Raw genomic sequence first — 18,082 nt, 5'->3', positions numbered from 1 at the left:
CATAATTCCGTAACAGCCTGTGAATGTCCCACTGCTGGGCTGAAGACCTCTTCTACCTTTTTGAGGAGAAGGTTTTTAGCTTTTTCCACCATGCTGCTCCAGTACGGGTTGGTTGAATACATATGAGGCAGAATTTCAGTGAAATTAGGCACATGCAGGTTTCCTCACGATGTTTTCCTTCACCGTAAAGCACGAGATAAATAATCACGTTCTTACCACTGGGCCATCTCGGCTTTTTTTAGTACATAATTATTGATATATGATTATAAAGTCATATAGATCGTGTTACGCTTGCATACGTTGCATTCATAATATAATCAGATATAAGGTTGCCGTCATGATAATAAAGAACACTAAATTGTAACAATTGAACGTCATCTGAGACGAGATTTAATCAATGTTAATAGGTTTTTTTTAAATCGCATTAAGCGTGTGTATTTATATGTTATGTAATATCTCGATCTTAACTGCCTTTATTTGTCTTATGGGCTCATAATGGATAGCAGTTTTGTAACAATTTCAAATCACCATTCGGATCACTAAAATATTCTTGTTTAAGGAGCGCTTTTACGAAAAAAAAAAAACAATTTAAAGCCGAAGAAGAAATGGGAAACAGCAATAATAATTTATAATAAATCAAATGCCTGAAAACTACCTTGCATTCACATCATTGTCTGATATTAAAAAAATATTCAAAAGTAAAAAAGTAATATTTTGTATTCTTTCATGTCTAAGAATGGCCGAGATGGCCTAGTGGTTAGAACGCGTGAATCATAACCGATGATCGTTGGTTCAAAACCGGACAAGCACCACTGAATTTTCATGTGCTTAATTTGTGTTTATAATTCATCTCGTGCTTGACGGTGAAGGAAAACATCGTGAGGAAACCTGCATGTGTCTAATTTCATTGAAATTATGCCACATGTGTATTCTACCAACCCGCATTGGGGCAGCGTGATGTAATAAGCTCCAAATCTTCTCCTCAAAAGGGAGAGGAGGCCTTAGCCCAGCAGTGGGACATTAACAGGCTGTTACAGTACAGTTACAATCATGTCTAAAGATTTATATCCTCTTAAGAAGATAAAATGCCATTTCTTTATCGGTTAGTTAACAATCACAAACTGCAATAGAGCAATAAATTGCACCAATTTAACGTCGTTTAAGAGGGCGCGGCATCTTTTATAAATCATGCGTCATGTCTAGAAAGTGTCACGAATGTACGAATAAATACTACATCTAGATAGTTCTGTCACTAATATATATCTTTATGACTTTGGGCGAGTGTAATTTTAATATTTTTTTTTGTATACATTTTCATGATTTTTCGATTGATTAATATACGCTTTCTGAAATACTTTTTCTTAAGTTGACTTTTAAAAAAACTATTTCCGTCCCATTATTTGAGAGAAGTTTTTGGTGCACATCTATTGGTTTTTTTTATACTAATGGTAAGTGGACGATCAGATGGGCCATCTGATGATAAGTAGTCACTAATTCCCATAGACAAAAGCTCTATAGGAGACATTAACTACCCTTTACATCACCAATACGCCACCAACCTTGGGAACTAAGATGTAAAGTTCCTTGTGCCTGCAGTTACACAGGTCCACTCACCCTTCAAACCGGAACGCAACTTTACTATTTCTGTTTGGCGTAGAATATGTGATGAGTAGATGGTACCTACCCAGACGGACTAGCGCAGCCCTACCACCAAGTATTATTACCATTTTACTGGTACGTAACCATCATTTATCCTCAATTCACTCTCAATTCAATCGAGCAAAGTAATTGAACACGTGATAAGAGAATACAGCTTTAAACCAGATCGTAACAGCCGTCGCAGTATTTAATTACGAGGAAATGTGAACATACACGACTATTCCAATTACATGTTTAACATCAACATATAACATATATGTATATATACATACAAATACAACTTTATATCAATAAATCAATCAATCAATCAATCAATCAACAGCCAATCGTTGTCCTCTGCTGAACATAAGCCTCTCCCAATTTGCGCCAAAGCTCCCTGTCATATAATATATATATACAACTTTATATGAATAATGTAAATTCATCACCATTCGCCTGTTCTTGTCTCAAGGCAACGTCGTGTTTCTGGCACTGCGAGGCCAAAATATTTGGTACCATTGCCATTCTAGAAATGCTCGGTTTGTTATTTCACACACCATACGGGTTCTTGGCATTGATTGGCATTGATTGGCATTTTGAAGTCGGTAGTGGCAGTGGTTCTTTCCCATTCTGCTGAAACGTATACTCAAACATACACGTATACACATTAAAAATGTACTTATCAGTTGTTATGGAAGAGCGAGACCGTCTGACACAGGTATTTAGATATTTACAAGAAGGTTTCAACCTTCGTTAGTTTTAGGAACAATAAAGTAAAAAGGTAGAAGGAAGAAATACTAGGAGGAAAGACTAATAAACCGTATTAAAAAATACCATTTTAAAAATATCGATAAACAGAGCCCAACACTATACGTTTTAAAAATAGAACAAAAGTTCATGCCTCGTATCACTCGCATAGAATGAGCCCTGTGAACCTAAATTAACATACAGTTGCTCAATTGAGCCCTTGTTATTCAATTGGCATGTCTATTCGTATGTAATGTGTATGACAATGACTTATTTTTAGCGTGTGTTACCTTATATAAAAATATATATTTTTTTTTTCAAGAATTTTTATTTTACTTTATACTATAATTAAATGATATAGTTTATAATAAATTAGATTCCACCCGCGTGTGAGGGGGAGTTTTTAGGTATCATATATTTTATTTTGTACATCTGAGCAATGTGTACGAAATAAGATGAAATTATTGGATTGGAAAATTTCTAAGGCACGAACGGATCTGCTAAGATCGTTAACGATTTACTTGATCGCAGACCGACGACCGGTGGTAGGGCTTTGTGCAAGCTCGTCTGGGTAGGTACCACTCAGTCATCAGATATTCTACCGCAAAACAGCAGTACTTGGTATCGTTGTGTTCCGGTTTGAAGGCTGAGTGAGCCAGTGTAATTACAGGCACAAGGGACTTTTTTTTTTTATAGAATAGGAAGGTGGACGAGCATATGGGCCGCCTGATGGTAAGTGGTCACCAAACGCCCTTAGACATTGGCATTGTAAGAAATGTCAACCATCGCTTATAGCCAATGCGCCACCAACCTTGGGACTAAGATTTTATGTCCCTTGTGCCTGTAATTACACTGGCTCACTCACCCTTCAAACCGGAACACAACAATATCATGTATTGCTGTTTTGCGGTAGAATATCTGATGAGTGGGTGGTACCTACCCAGACGAGCTTGCACAAAGCCCTACCACCAGTAAATCTTAGGTCCCAAGGTTGGTGGCGCATTGGCTTTGCAATGGATGGTTAACATTTTTTAAAGTGCTAATGTCTTATGGCGTTGGTGACCACTTACCATTAGGTGGCCCATATGCTCGTCTGCCTTCCTATTCTATAAAAAAAAAATGAATATCGTAACGATAAATTGACAGTTTATAAATCTTTACGATCGACGATTCGATGTTTTGTCTCAGTCTAACTACGTACTTTACTATACCGTATTTTAGGTGATACTTATTCAAATTATATATGTACGTCGTTTCCGTAATTCTCATATAATTGTGCAAGTCTTTTGGTTGGAATCTTAATTCCTTTAAAATTCGAATATCGATTTTTTTTCACTAGCCAGTTCATATCCGACACTTTTTCTAGTTTTTTTTTTTTTGTGTATCCGAATCTAATTTACCGCCATATAGGTAAGGAATAGAAATTCGTTTTCCATTTTTAAAATTTTTATTTTCCCTTAACACGGCGTATTGGTGATGTAAGAAATGTCTATGGGCTGTGGTGATTAACAACAAGGCTCTTTTTCCCTTCTACATAATATATGCATATGTATGTATGTATGTAGTTGGAAGTAATATATATAACTGTACCAGTTTCAACGCTTATGTTTACATCGTATTAGCGAATTGCGCTTCGCTATATTTAGCATCGCTGTCTCACTTCCGAAGTGGTTACGAACCCGTTCGAGTTGGTTTCGGTTTGAGGATGCTGCAATTCAAGCGACGCCTTATCATTTCCCGTTGCCTAAGATGCAATTTTTGTTTATATTGATGCGGTTCACGTTACATTCGTTATGATTTAAACATAACTACTAATTTATGTAATATATATAAATTAACTAATTTATATAATATATATATTACTAATATTATAAATAAAAGTGTCTGTTTAATATGCTTTCAAGTGTTAAATACTCAATCATCAAGTTTGGCTTACGCGTTGTCAGGGAGGTACCCAGAATAACCGCACGCGGGCGAAGCCGCGGACAAAATTATCAACTCATTAAAAATCCCACCACTCATTAAAAATTCCACCAACTCGCATTGGAGCGGCGTGGTGGAATAAGCTCCAAACCTTCTCCTCAAAAAGGAGAGGAGGCCCTTAGCCCAGCCGTGGGATAATCACATGCTGTTACTGTACTCATTAAAAATGCTTAAGCGAATCAAAACAAAATTATTAGCGTCGATATCACACACAAACAATGTTAATTGATTAATTTAAATCAAAACATTATTCGCGGTTACAAATGTAACCGGTGGTAACCGAATTATTTTAATAATAGTAATTCTACAACTGACTTTTTAAACACATATAGTTTCTATTAACGACAGCAGCAACTTTTTTTTTAATGCAAATAGAACCGGCAAAAACTGTGTTTCGAATTTCAAAGCTCTCTGAAATCACATGCCAGTCAATTAGTTCTTGCCACGAAGACTATTCAAGTTACTTTAAAAAATTAATATAGGTCGGGTAGATCAGAAAATGAGGCAAAGGTCGAAAACGCTCGCGTCGCAATCACGTATTCAGAATAAAAACATAATTGTATACAGTCTAGTGTATAATACATGTAATATAAGTGAATTAAACATATGAATAACTCTCCTAACAGTAAGTAGTTTTTAATAGTTTTTTAGTTTGACGTTTCTAGCTTAATACTACGCGCTATTATTTTTAACGCAATTATTAAAAAATCAAAATTTTGATATCTGTGATTACTTAATACTGAAAGTAATTAATTTTTATACGACTGTCCAAAAATTTATGATTTCAGGTTTCGTTTATTTATTCCGTCGTAATTTATAATGGCTGAACATAATATTAGGATGTATGGATTAGAACCTTTACATCTTGAGTGATACTGGCTATATTTTTTTTTTAACTTTTTAATTCGTTTATATGCAGTATCATAATATATGAGGGATATGTTAACAAGGTTTTTAGTGATGTCGATATATAGTCAAAACTTTTTGTTGTTAGAGATTTTACCGATTTTAAAATTGAAATAGACAACTGTTGTTTGTCGTGGCGAGTCGCTAGTATGATATAAATGTAATACATTTAAGTGCATACACTTCTTTATACGAGGACAATATAATTGAAAGTTTCACGTGTCTGTTTCATGCAATTAACGGTAACAAATGAAGTACTTATATATGTATATAGTGAGAATAATGACGTTATTATATGCGTAAGTATATAACAATAGAAAATGAAGGAACTACGAATACTTGAAAACGTTGTCTAAGGTCACGTCTTCGTCCGTAAAATCGTTATCGCAATTTATAGTGTTGTAATATAATTCCGTTGGTGACTGGAAACAAGCGATAAAGTCGATCTAATAGCGAAAACCGGATCGTATCAGTTAGAAACAAATTGACACACAATTGGCCAAAACTGCATACGAGCCATTATTATATCCGGTTTGGTGCCGATATGTCTAACCTAAATTAACATCAGTGACGAGTTCTTTGAGCTAAAAATACCGTTTTAATCATATAATAAACGAACATCTTTCAAGCATTTAATCGTAAAAAAAATGAATCACTTAACATTAATATATTATGAACTTATGTTGTATCGATAAAACCGACGGCTTGTCGCCTCACTATAACCGTGACGTTGCTCTATGCACCAACGCAAGCCGGCCGCGGCCCACAAAAACCGACTCGAACCGGTTTTGATCCAATCGAGAAACGCGCTTCACTCGCAACCAATCAGCGGCCATTCTACTCAGTCGCTTGCGTTCGTTCAGTCGCCTTGATTTCCTTTATTTCTGTTTTTCTTTATTATTTACTGTTGATAAAAACCGAATTTCTTTAACCGCTTTTGAACCGGTGTTATCTCATATTGTTCTACTTCCCGGTTCGAACTGTTATTTTTAATTTATCATTTCGAATCGAAGATCGGCCGCGAGAAGTTACAGAACATTATAATGTTGGACAAGTGAAGTGAATATTAGACGGGACTGTTCTAGATATACGTGTTCTTTGATATCTCTATAAGAGTGCCCAATGGTTGTTGAGGTGGTACGCGGTCCAGCTATGGTGGTTGTCGGTGGCGCGTCATACCGCATCGGATCCGGCGCTTTCATCTTCTTCAATCTTACGAGACAAGACTATAGCTGACGAGTATTATGCTCGTTCTCGAGCAGAGACTGAGTGCGCGGCAAGTGGGGCGCGGGGTTGTGCTGAGAGCCCGTCTGGTCCACGGCATTGAGGCCCACGGTTGGCGAATGAAGTTTTCCCTCCTCAAGACAGAGGTGGAAATCGACGCTGATCCCGATACGTACAGGGAACTAGCCAGGAGATTAAGAGCGGCGAACGTTATAGTCAGACCCGGGCGACGTTTAACGTAAATAGCTATTTATTTTTATTTAAAAACAATTTTATACTAAGGAATCAGTATGCCGTAATGACCCTTTTTTTTTGTACTTGAAGAATTTCTTTCGCATTAAGTTGCATAAGTCGTACTGGTATGTACTGGTTTTATCGGTATATATTCTACGCCAATGTTGTTGTTGTGACCTGTTAGCGTTTTAAGCACGGTTTCAATCGTCGAATAACCATATATAAACTATAGACTCCATTAAATGAATGTTATAATGTGTTAAATATTATCTTAACTTTTTCGAAATTAATATGTAAAATTTTCAAGATAAAATATCTTGAGAAGTTTACATATAGCTTTAGCATTTGTTTGTGTGTATGTTCATACAAGATGTAACTGAGATATTTATAGAGATGGATTGTTTATATTTTATTTTTACAAATGAATAGCCATGCACTGTAGTGGCTACTACATCGGTATTTTTTTAGTTATATACTTATATTTATTTGTATATTAACTTCAGGGGGAAGGAAGCAAGTCAGGTAGCCTTTGTGTTAGGCCAGGATATAACCTATAATAATAATTTATTTAAAAACACAAACATAAGTTGACATATGGATAACAAACTGTTAAGCTTATGTACTAAGGCATAACATTAAAATTTTGGTTTTGTTTTAATTTATTCGGTGAACGGAACTCAGTATCCTTCATGGGCTATTTGGATAATCTGTGTTAAGGAGCTAATTTATTAAACTATCTTTATTATAAATTTCATTCAAATCTGTTCAGTAGTTTTTTTTATAGAATAGGAAGGCAGATGAGCAAATTGTCACCAACACCCATAGACTCTGGCATTGTAAGAAATATTAACCATCGCTTACATCACCAATGCGCCACCAACCTTGGGAACTAAAATGTTATATCCCTTGTGCCTGTAATTACACTGGCTCACTCACCCTTCAAACTGGAACACAAGAATACCAAGTACTGCTGTATTGTGGTAGAATATCTGATGAGTGGGTGGTACCTACACAGACGAGCTTGCACAAAGTTCTACCACCAGTAAGTTTTAGCATAAGCATAACAAAGATACATCCGAACAAATTGTCACATTTATAATATTAGTAGGATTATGTTTCAATAATATCATTCAACTAAGTGTTTTTCATTCTTTTAGACTGAACAGAGGTCAATGGATAATAATTATGGAATGGTTGGAATGGATTAAAAGGAAACAATTTTTTATTTTTTTATTCGACAATTAGGCAACAAAACATGTAAATCTAAGAATTGATATATATCATTTATAGGTATGCATAACAGCTCATATGTACACATACATTACTATTGATTGAAAATGTTTTATTTTATTTATCCATGTGAAACTGTAAAATAAAAACTTTACTACAAATATTACAGACGACTTGAATTCAAAGCAATAATTATGTCGTACACCGTCTAAACTACAGTCATATCAATGGTACATTAACGGGAATCAACTCAAGTGAATGATTATACTCGTAGATATGATATCTGAGGGTCACAATCCCATGACGACGACGGATACTCGGCTTTCCCTATTTTTAAATAATCTTTGACTGATTGGGAATGATATAATTTCTTTAATTAATATTAGTATTGTATGCTCAAGTTGTACTCTATTACTTAAGATAACTTGGGTATTAAATTTTTATTGTAGTCAATCTTGTTAAAAACAAAATTGTTTTTAACAAGTTATTTATAACGAGAAGATTAAGTGGAACGTCTTGACATTTGATTAGTAAATAAATAATTAATTAAACATTTATTTAATTATTAAACTTAGTACTTCATCTAGCTTATTTCTATGGGTTATTAATTGGGTCAATAAAACAGTTTTACCATTAAATTATATTACCACAGCTTTGCCTTAAGATTTCTAAACTATTCAATTTGAAACAGAAGGTGAGCCAGGATAGCGAAAGAAGTGTCGAGTTGTTATAAACAATATTCATTAAAGAGGCAGAGTATTACAGCCACCCTGTTCAAGTTCAACAATAATTATGATCGTTCATTGTAAATACATCACTTTTTATACAAAAGTTAAATCATTATAATGTCGGTAGTTGTAAAAATCATATCACGAAGTTAAATAACATTAAAACAAAATTTATAATCAAATTAACTTCAATAAATATTAGGTTATTCTAAATAATATACGCGTTGGTCGTAGAGTTGAGTTTAACAAATTATTATTTTCATAGTATATTCGATACATTATTAATTTTCGTCCGCGTGTGATGAGTCCGGTGGTAGGTATGAAAAGTGGCTTGTTCTTTCTTGAGATTAAAGCTTTTGTCATACTAAATTTCATCAAAATCGGTTTAGTGGCTTAGCCGTAAAAGCGTAACAGATAGACTGAACGTTATTATAAGTATAGATGTCTGGGTTTACGGAACGATACATACAATATATCGCCCGACGTCGACGATATATCATAGGTTTGATTCCGAAAACTGCAAAATTTCGGCGGCGTTCTCCTTTCACGAGATGGAATAAAGTGAAATGTATAATATAATAATATTTTACTATTTATGTATATGTGCTATGTTTATATTTGTAAACATTTTAATAACAAGTGTTCGCCCGTATGTTTTTTCTCCAAATTTGATTAAAATCGGTTCAGTGTTCTAGCCTTTAAAGCCTAGCAGACGGATTTGTAGATATTAAACGAATGTCTTTGTTTCAGTGTCGCCCCGAAGTCTATCGCGAGTCCAATATTGGTCAACAAGCCAGTTTTAACACAGCCTTGTAAGTAATTAAAAATTATAATTAAAATTCTTATTTCTTTAAATATGGAGTATTTTCATACAAACCTTTTTAAAGATCTTTTTTTTTAACGCTGGAAAAACGCATTACGAGTTTCCTTCACGGGAATTGTGGGGGGGGGGAATGGGAATCGCCGGTGTCCAAGGCACCGAATGCGCCCCGAACATCGGAATACTCACCAGCAGAAAAACCAGTGGTACCCTTTCCGTCTTTACGAGGAGCGCCACGGGATCGCTTTCGCATGCTACCGTGACGTTTTCATTCATCCCTTACCTTTTGAAAAATCCTTTCTTAATGCTAAGTCAGTCATTTATTCTTTTATTAATGTATGTATATAGATTACTGAAAATAAATTATTTTATTTATGTATTTATTATCTGTTTCAGCAATTCTTGCTACACCCAACCAAATGAAACCACTTTACTGTCAGGAGTGAGTATAAATATATTAATTATTAACAATTATTAGCTTTCATATGACCCGCGGTGTCACTCGCGTTAAATCCGTATTTTAATACATTTGACTGCCTCGTTAGTCTCGTGCAGTCTATAAAGAAAAGGTCGAGTATCGCACATTTGGGGCCACAAAAGTGTTCGTCGTTGTGTCGCGGGCCGCGAACATAAAATTTGGTTTTGGGATTGTTACAAATTAAATTAAACAACTATGAACGGTTTTATCGCGTATATTTTAACATTTGTTTATCATTTCATTACGTTTCAAACTCTTTGCAGTGAGTGTCATTGGCCACAAGCAGTTGTTTAATTCGATTGATTTATGTGTTAAAAAAACCTTTGCAATTTAAAATATGCGAAAATAGAGTAAAAGCAGGCGGGCCAACCAGAAAAGCTCGGCGGAATGTAGGTTGAGTACCGCTGGCCTGGTGGCTTGAATCTGTGGTCCCAGGTTCGAAACCAAAGGTCGGGCCGATAAAGAGCTATTGGGTTTATCTGTCGAGAAATTCTCAGTAGTAGCCCGGAGTCTGTACACTCCCGTGAATAATTATCTAAGCATTTTTTTAACGCTGGAAAAACGCATTACGCGTTTCACCCACGGGAACAGTGGGGGGCGGTATGTGGGGCTCGTCGGTGTCCTAGGCGCCGAGTGCGCCCCGAACATCGGAATACCCACTAAAAAAACCAGCGGTACCCTTTCCGTCTTAGCGAGGAGCGCCACGGGATCGCTTTCGCATGCTACCGTGGCGCTCTGACATAATTATCTAAGCCTACCTAAGATAGCCTATAGCATCGAGACGGTATGTTATAATGTTGTGTGTCTGTGCGTGCGTAGCGGTGGAGACGTGAAGGTGAACAGTCCACCGTGCCACTCGCCTGGCGCCATCCTGCCTGACCTGCCGCAGCCGGCTGAGGATCCCGACAAGGTATCCATAGGACACCTCCTCCACTTTCATATATCGATATTGATTCAGCCGTTTATTGTAAACGCACATCACAACGGTTTAAAAGACTATTGCTATCTCTTTCTTATGTATGTCCCAGCACGTAAATAAGAAAGAGATAGGGTAATGTAGAAAGTATATGTTCTTTTTCATTTTGTAAGTCTGGGTGTGTGTTTGTGATTCATAGCTCAGGCCTATTACATATTTGAATAGTGTATTTTGTTGTTTAAAATGTGCAGATAAAATCGAATTGATTAAATTTCTTATCTATGATTTATAATAAATAGAATAATCAATTGTGATTACTGTAATATATTAAATATACATTTTAAAAATAACGTCTTCCGTCCGCGTCTGTCTGTATGTCTGTCTGTCTGAACGCGATAAAATTAAAAAAGTACAGAACGATTTTCATCAATGGACGAAATAATTCATGATGAAGGTTTCTATGTATAATTAATTACTGTTGTAGGCGTGCGTCCGATATATCAAATCGACCTAGCCGAACCAAACGGCCGCGATCTATAGATCGATCGATTTTGAATCGACAAATAAAATCACTGGATATCACCAAACGAATTGTGTATGGTACCGAAACGCAAACTGATTGTTTCGTACTATGAAATTCGCTTTCTCTCTTTCTAATCAATTGGAACAAAACGGAATAAAAAGGATAGCGCGAATTTTGCGATTCGGATTTCGATTTGTTGGTTCTGCTACGGAAATCTATTACACAAACATCGACCTTACAATTAAGTATTTAAAGACTATATTTGCCTGAGCGCAACCGATTTGGTGAGGCTAGGTGTTACCGAAATCTGATAAATATCAGTTTCCGTTAAAAACCAAAAACGCCCATGTCTACTGTTTTGTGTAAATCGGCTTAAATATGACGATGTCGGAATGAATCAATTACTCGCTTAAATTATTATCAGCTGTTTCGTAACAAAGTTAATATTTAACAGCCCATTTATGAAGAATGAGGTTAACATTATGAATAATAAAAAATAGATTTATATAAAGAAACGACATTTGGTGGCCGTTTGCGTTTCGTTGTGCGCGTGTCGCTAACGCGAGTGTGTCCGCAGCACTGCGGGCTGTCGAAGGACGCGTCGTCGGCGGAGACGTCGGCGTGGCTCGCGCGGAACCGCTTCGCGCCGCACGTCGCCACCTTCGCCAACTTCTGCGGCGCCGACCTGCTCAGGTACGCATACATTGGCGCTGGAAGGGATGTTAACCGCCCCCTTACATCGGAATACTAAAATATATAAAAAAGCCGAGATTGCCTAGTGGTTCGAACGCGTGAATCTTAACCGATGATTGCGGGTTCAAACCCGGGCAAGCACCACTGAATTTTCATGTGCTTAATTTGTCTTTATAATTCATCTCGTGCTTGACGGTGAAGGAAAACATCGTGAGGAAACGTGCATGTGTCTAATTTCATTGAAATCCTGCCACATGTGTATTCTACCACCCCGCATTGCAGCAGCGTGCTTGAATAAGCTCCAAACCTTCTCCTCAAAAGGGAGAGGAGGCCTTAGCCCAGCAGTGGGACATTAACAGGTTGTTACTGTTACTGTATACAAATTGAAAATACACGCACAAGAAACATCTTATATCCCAAGGCTGGGAACGCATTGAGAGGTGGTTCATATTTATGAAAGGATGAGAGATATTGTTTGCAGTGCCAATTGTATTAGAGGTGACCATTTAACATTAGGTTTCAAGATGAAACCTGCTTGTAGGAGATGAATATTCACTGTTTTTTTTTTTTGATACAATTGGTAGGCGGAAGAGCATAAAGGCCACCTGATGGTAAAGTAAGGTAAGATGCTCACTAACGCCCATAGACTGGCATTGTAAGAAAAGTTAATCATCGCTTACATCGCCAATGCGCCACCGACCTTGGTAACTAAGATACTATGTCCCTTGTGCCTGTAGTTACACTGACTCGCCCTTCAAACCGGAACACAACTGATGAGTGGTTGGTACCACACCGGACGGTCTCGACCAAAACCCTGACACCTAGAAAATATATAAACGCTCTCTTTTATTTATTTCTTAAGATAACATATAGTTTTAATGTATTTATCAATTTGATGTATATTATTATTTTAACAAATTTTTTCCAATGAAACGAAATAGTACGGAACCGTTTCTGACCCACGCTTGACCGATATTAGTAAAAGTAGTATATAATATAATGATATTTTCAGACTTTCCCGGGACGACATTATCCAGATATGCGGTCTCGCTGACGGCATTCGTCTGTTCAACGCGCTGCACGCCAAGTGAGTCTTATTCTTACTCACTCAACGCAGAAATAACAATGGCGTCACTGACCGACAATGTCGACAAATCGTAAATTGAAATGCTGGTCCGGATCGAAGCCATATTGACAAGCAAATGAAACGAACTTTGCGAATGTGTACGCAAAACACAAGTGCTCTCTGTATTTTCTTCCTCTCATAATCGGACACGATGGCAAATCCTACACGTCAGTAAACTCCGTAAATCCCATCCGTACGAATGCAACGGATGCTTGCCTTTCACGCCGAAGGTTGTGGGTTCGATTCCCACCCGGGACGGATATTTGTGTGCATGAATATGTCTGTTTGTCCTGACTCGGGGTGTAATTATATATATATAGAAGTATGTATTTACAACAGAAAAATAATATATGTAATATAACAGTTGTCTGGTTTCCATAGTACGAGCTCTGTACAAGCTTAATTTGGGATCAGATGGCCGCGTGCGAATAATGTCCCAGGATATTATTATATTATTATGATTGTAACGCCCTCCCCAGACGCATCGAGCCGCGGCTGACGCTGTACGTGTGCGCGGGCGGCGGCGGCGGCGGCGCGGTGCACAGCGCGCTGTACCTGCACGCGGCGCGCGCGCACGAGCTGCTGCTGCGCCTGCGGGCGCTGCTGCCGCACGCGCAGGTAGCGCCGCCTGCAGCTGTGTCGATTACCGACACTGACACATCACCGACAGCGCATCTATTATTTATTCGACAAAATAATTACGTCTATTATTGTTTTCCGTTGTAACTATAATAATAATAATTCATTTATTCGAGTAACAAGACTCGTATACAAAATTACAAAAAAATTCAATAAAATGAACACTACTATCTCCTACTTGAACAATTTACTGGTCGAGCTGAAGCTTTACGACAGCTTGAGTTTATTTTTACAAAAACTTTATTTTTATTATAGGCACGGCAGACGAAATGCGTTAGATAACATTAAGATTAGATTGTATTTTTTATACAATGTCTATGGACGCTTTCAACCACTAACTATTAGTTTTCCGTTATCCGAACGTTACCACTGTAAATAAAAAATGATTCTAATTTATATATATTCCAGGAGTGCGAGACCGTCCTCGTGTCGGGACCCAACAACGCCAGAGTTCGTCTCACGGACGAGCTGGTCCGTCACTTGCCTGACAATTCTACATACCGCCTGGAGAGAATCGAGGACAACGCGCTGTTGCTCAGCCCGACTGGCAACTGACATCAAACCGATAGCCGACTGACATAATTACTGGCAAACCGACAACAATGTCGTCAATGACTGATATGATGAAAACATAACTGGCATATTACAACAAAGCCGTTACACGAAAGGAATTTATTTTGTGGCTGGCAACTAACAACGACCAGCCAGCGACTACCAAGAAAGAATTATCAAGTTGTGAACACGATACCTTCATTAATAGTACATAAATAAGTACATAAATGGTTTGTGCTTTTTGACGTAGAGATAAAGATTTTATTGTAATATAAATGTTTATGATTAAAATATCTTAAATGTATAGTTCAAAAGGGATCTGTGTCTTAAACCAATTGTGATTATACAATATGATAATAGAAAAGTGCCTTAAGTGAATAAAAAATACAAGAATTTAATATTTAGACGCATTTATATATAACAATGTAAACAAATTTAGTCCTGAATATTAAATACTGATTGAGTAGAACAGTTTATAGCGACCTTGTCAATTACTTTTTGTTTGGTATATTGATTGCTATGATAATGCAATTTTTATAGGACAACCATATTATAAATAATTATAATGGGTCAAGTTTTGAATTGGTAAATAATACTTTTTATTATTTGGTATTCGTGTATCCATGCTCGGTTGTCATGGAAGATATTGTGAGAAAACATGCATAGGTCGGATGAAAATCTGACACGTTTGTATCCACCAACCTGCACTGGAGCAGTGTATACTCTGAACCTTGTCAAAGGAAGAGGCCCAGCTGTGTTCATAGCTGTTATTGTTAACATACTATGGTGCCACCTGGAATAGACTTTAAACAGATGTTGTAATCTATGAAGACTCATACCGAGTTACCATAAAGTTTAAAAATTGAAATTATTTAAGTTAAGTAGGCAGCTTTTATGGACGTCGTATTGATTATCGGTAAAACAATGCGTGTGGACGTACAGAAGGTCCCTGTTCAGTGTATTAAAGTTCATAATAATATTGAGTAGATTTTCTTTATATGATAGATACCATTTAACAACAGTTACTATTTTGAGTAGAATTATTATGGCTCTACTTGATTTGGTTTAGCGTGCTCACGTAAATAATTCGTTCGACTAAATATTTGTTGTAATCGCAAAACTTGAACGGAACTTATAATTCAATACATCGCAACGAGATGTAATCGGTTATGCAAATATTTGCCTCGTGGATATCGGATATGTAACGAAACGTATATGCAATTTGCGTTATTCGCTTATACTTGAGCAAACGAAACGAATATTAATTATATATATACTACACATGGCCATGTTTGAAGGATATATAAATGCGCGAGCACATTTTGCCAAGTAAATGGTGCCATTTAATGGACAGATGTATGGGGCCAGGATAATTATTATACTATAAATAGTATTTCCTTTAATTGACGTGTGTGTGTATGTGTGTACTATTTCACCTCATCATATTAACGTTATTATTAATTGTATTAAAATATGTTTGTTTATTAATTTTTAGTGTTTATCTCGTTGTGGGTTTCTTTACTTCATTATGACCTAAAATTATAATGCAGTAAAGATTTTGAAGAAATCTTAGATTATAATTCAATTGTATCGAATCGTAATTATTCGTTTGATTATTATTATTAAACCTTAGTTTTTCATTCTAGAGTACATCATTTAATATAATTTGGGCATTGTATAGTAAATAAAGTCCGGTCACATGTACGTTGCGTTGATTTGAGCAAACCAGTTTGCGCAGTTAAGCGCTCGTGTAAACGAATGAATAACGAGTTTGCAAGTATTCAAAACGAATCTTTTCGCTTTGGATGGACTGCGCAAGTCGTGCATGTAACTGGATCTTAGACTAATTTAATTCAACTATTTTTACCTAAATAGAGTATTGTAGTGAAATGTAGATTTAATGGTAAAGTTGTACAATTTAATCATTATCCTTTCAAAGGATATTCAGGGACCAATTTTAAACGGTCGTATAATCTGTGAAAACTATATCGGTTTTGTTTTTATTCATATATTAATTTTTAGGTTGACGTCAGATATTTGTTAATAGAAAGCGCCAAATAGCTCCCAGATTAAATAATGCCAACAAGCGAACGTGCAGCAGACTTGTATTATATTGTTATTAACAAATTTCTGAAGCGTGATCTATTACTAAATCATATTAAAGTTTAGTTAAGATTAAGACATTTTGATCAATACTGGCTATAACGCTTCTATAATAAAAGAACGGATACATTCAAAAATGTTTCTTTTGCAAGATGCGTGTAAAAAGCTAGTTGGACCGCGTATGCTTGAGCAAAACCAGAAAACGTGTTTTTCTTTTGTATAGAACATGTGGTTTTCATTTTTCGCTGTCGCTGCGTGTGTCCGGATCTTATTAGTATTAACTATACTGACGTCATACGGATTTTTTTCCGTGAAACGTTCAAAATGTAATGCATACATGAAGTACAATATGTTGTTTTATTATATATAAGTATAATATACTAACTAAAAGTACTCAGATACATATGACGTTAGTATATATATATATATATATATATATATATATATATATAATAAATAGTTTTTAATTTGCAATATTTTAGTGCAATGTTATGTTGACATTAAATATACGGCAGCTATACTCATTTGTTATTTGTTGTTTAAAACAGGAATTGAAATGTTATTATGTGTAAGGTTATTATCGGATAACGAATTAAATTCATTTTAGTTTATTAATAGTGAAATTATTATCTATATAATGATTGTAATGTATGTTTTTGTAGAAAATAGTTTTGAAATCGAAACGGACGCCAGAGGTGCCTTGAAATGCGTCACAGGATAATTTAGCGCTCGTTACATTGTGGAGTATTAAAATATATTTTTTTAGGTTTTATACAATATCTAAGACTATATTACTAATGCATGAATCGCTTTGTTACGATGCGTATGTCGTATATCGTAGTTAATAAATGTATTAAAGTTATCACAAATTGTGTTGTTTCATTTCAAATCAATTTAAATTCTTCGAAAAAATAGTAACTCACACTGTTACTACACACTAGTAAGAAACTACAAAAAAAACAACTTTTAAAAATTTTACAATTTTTTTAATACTTTGTACTGTGCCTATGCCAACGTCATACAAGTCTGCCTCCAACGGCCTCGTCGATTGGCGGTATTAAATTTTAATAATTTGTTTTAAATCATTACATTGGTAAGATTGTCACACAATTTAGTTTTTACAAAAAGTTTCGAGGGCATATAATATGCGTTTAGGACAATGGCGGCTCTGGAGAGAAAAAAATAGTACAAGTTTTAGATAACAATAAAACTTGTATTATCGAGCATAGACGATGCACAGCATCCGTGAGAGTGCGTTGTATACTTCCCTTTCCTGGTTCTGGTATTTAGTGTGGGGATGTGACGTCACGTCCGCTCCTCACCATTTGATTAGTCCCAGGGTGGCAGCTAGCCGTTTTGCTTTCATAGAAGTCTCTCACCAGGATTACTTATTGGGATGCTGTGCATCGTCTCTGCTCAATAATACAAGTTTTATTGTTATGTAAAACTTGTACTATTATTTGGCATGTGACGATGCACAGCATCCGTGAGAGACGTGTTTATATCTCCTGGTGACCACTAAACGACGCTATGTGAAAAATA

General features: G+C 36.1%; 1 protein-coding gene across 7 annotated transcripts in view; it reads left to right on the top strand.

The window, feature by feature from the left end:
• LOC126779064 (transcription factor CP2-like protein 1) overlaps positions 1-17,409 on the top strand; it is a 64,407-nt gene extending 46,998 nt beyond the window's left edge. For all 7 annotated transcript variants that reach the window (XM_050502872.1, XM_050502870.1, XM_050502869.1 and 4 more), the window contains 7 exons: positions 9,441-9,502; positions 9,907-9,952; positions 10,808-10,898; positions 12,005-12,120; positions 13,133-13,207; positions 13,726-13,864; positions 14,294-17,409. In XM_050502872.1, coding sequence (XP_050358829.1) covers positions 9,441-9,502; positions 9,907-9,952; positions 10,808-10,898; positions 12,005-12,120; positions 13,133-13,207; positions 13,726-13,864; positions 14,294-14,440 — 676 coding nt within the window. In that variant the 3' untranslated portion in view covers positions 14,441-17,409. The remainder of the gene's footprint in view (positions 1-9,440; positions 9,503-9,906; positions 9,953-10,807; positions 10,899-12,004; positions 12,121-13,132; positions 13,208-13,725; positions 13,865-14,293) is intronic.
• The last annotated feature ends 673 nt before the right edge of the window (positions 17,410-18,082 follow it).

The sequence above is a fragment of the Nymphalis io genome, chromosome 28, assembly GCF_905147045.1.
Source record: "Nymphalis io chromosome 28, ilAglIoxx1.1, whole genome shotgun sequence".
NCBI classification, from domain to species: domain Eukaryota; kingdom Metazoa; phylum Arthropoda; class Insecta; order Lepidoptera; family Nymphalidae; genus Nymphalis; species Nymphalis io.
Note: the sequence above shows the minus strand (reverse complement) of the source record. Positions and strands in the feature narration are given on the sequence as shown.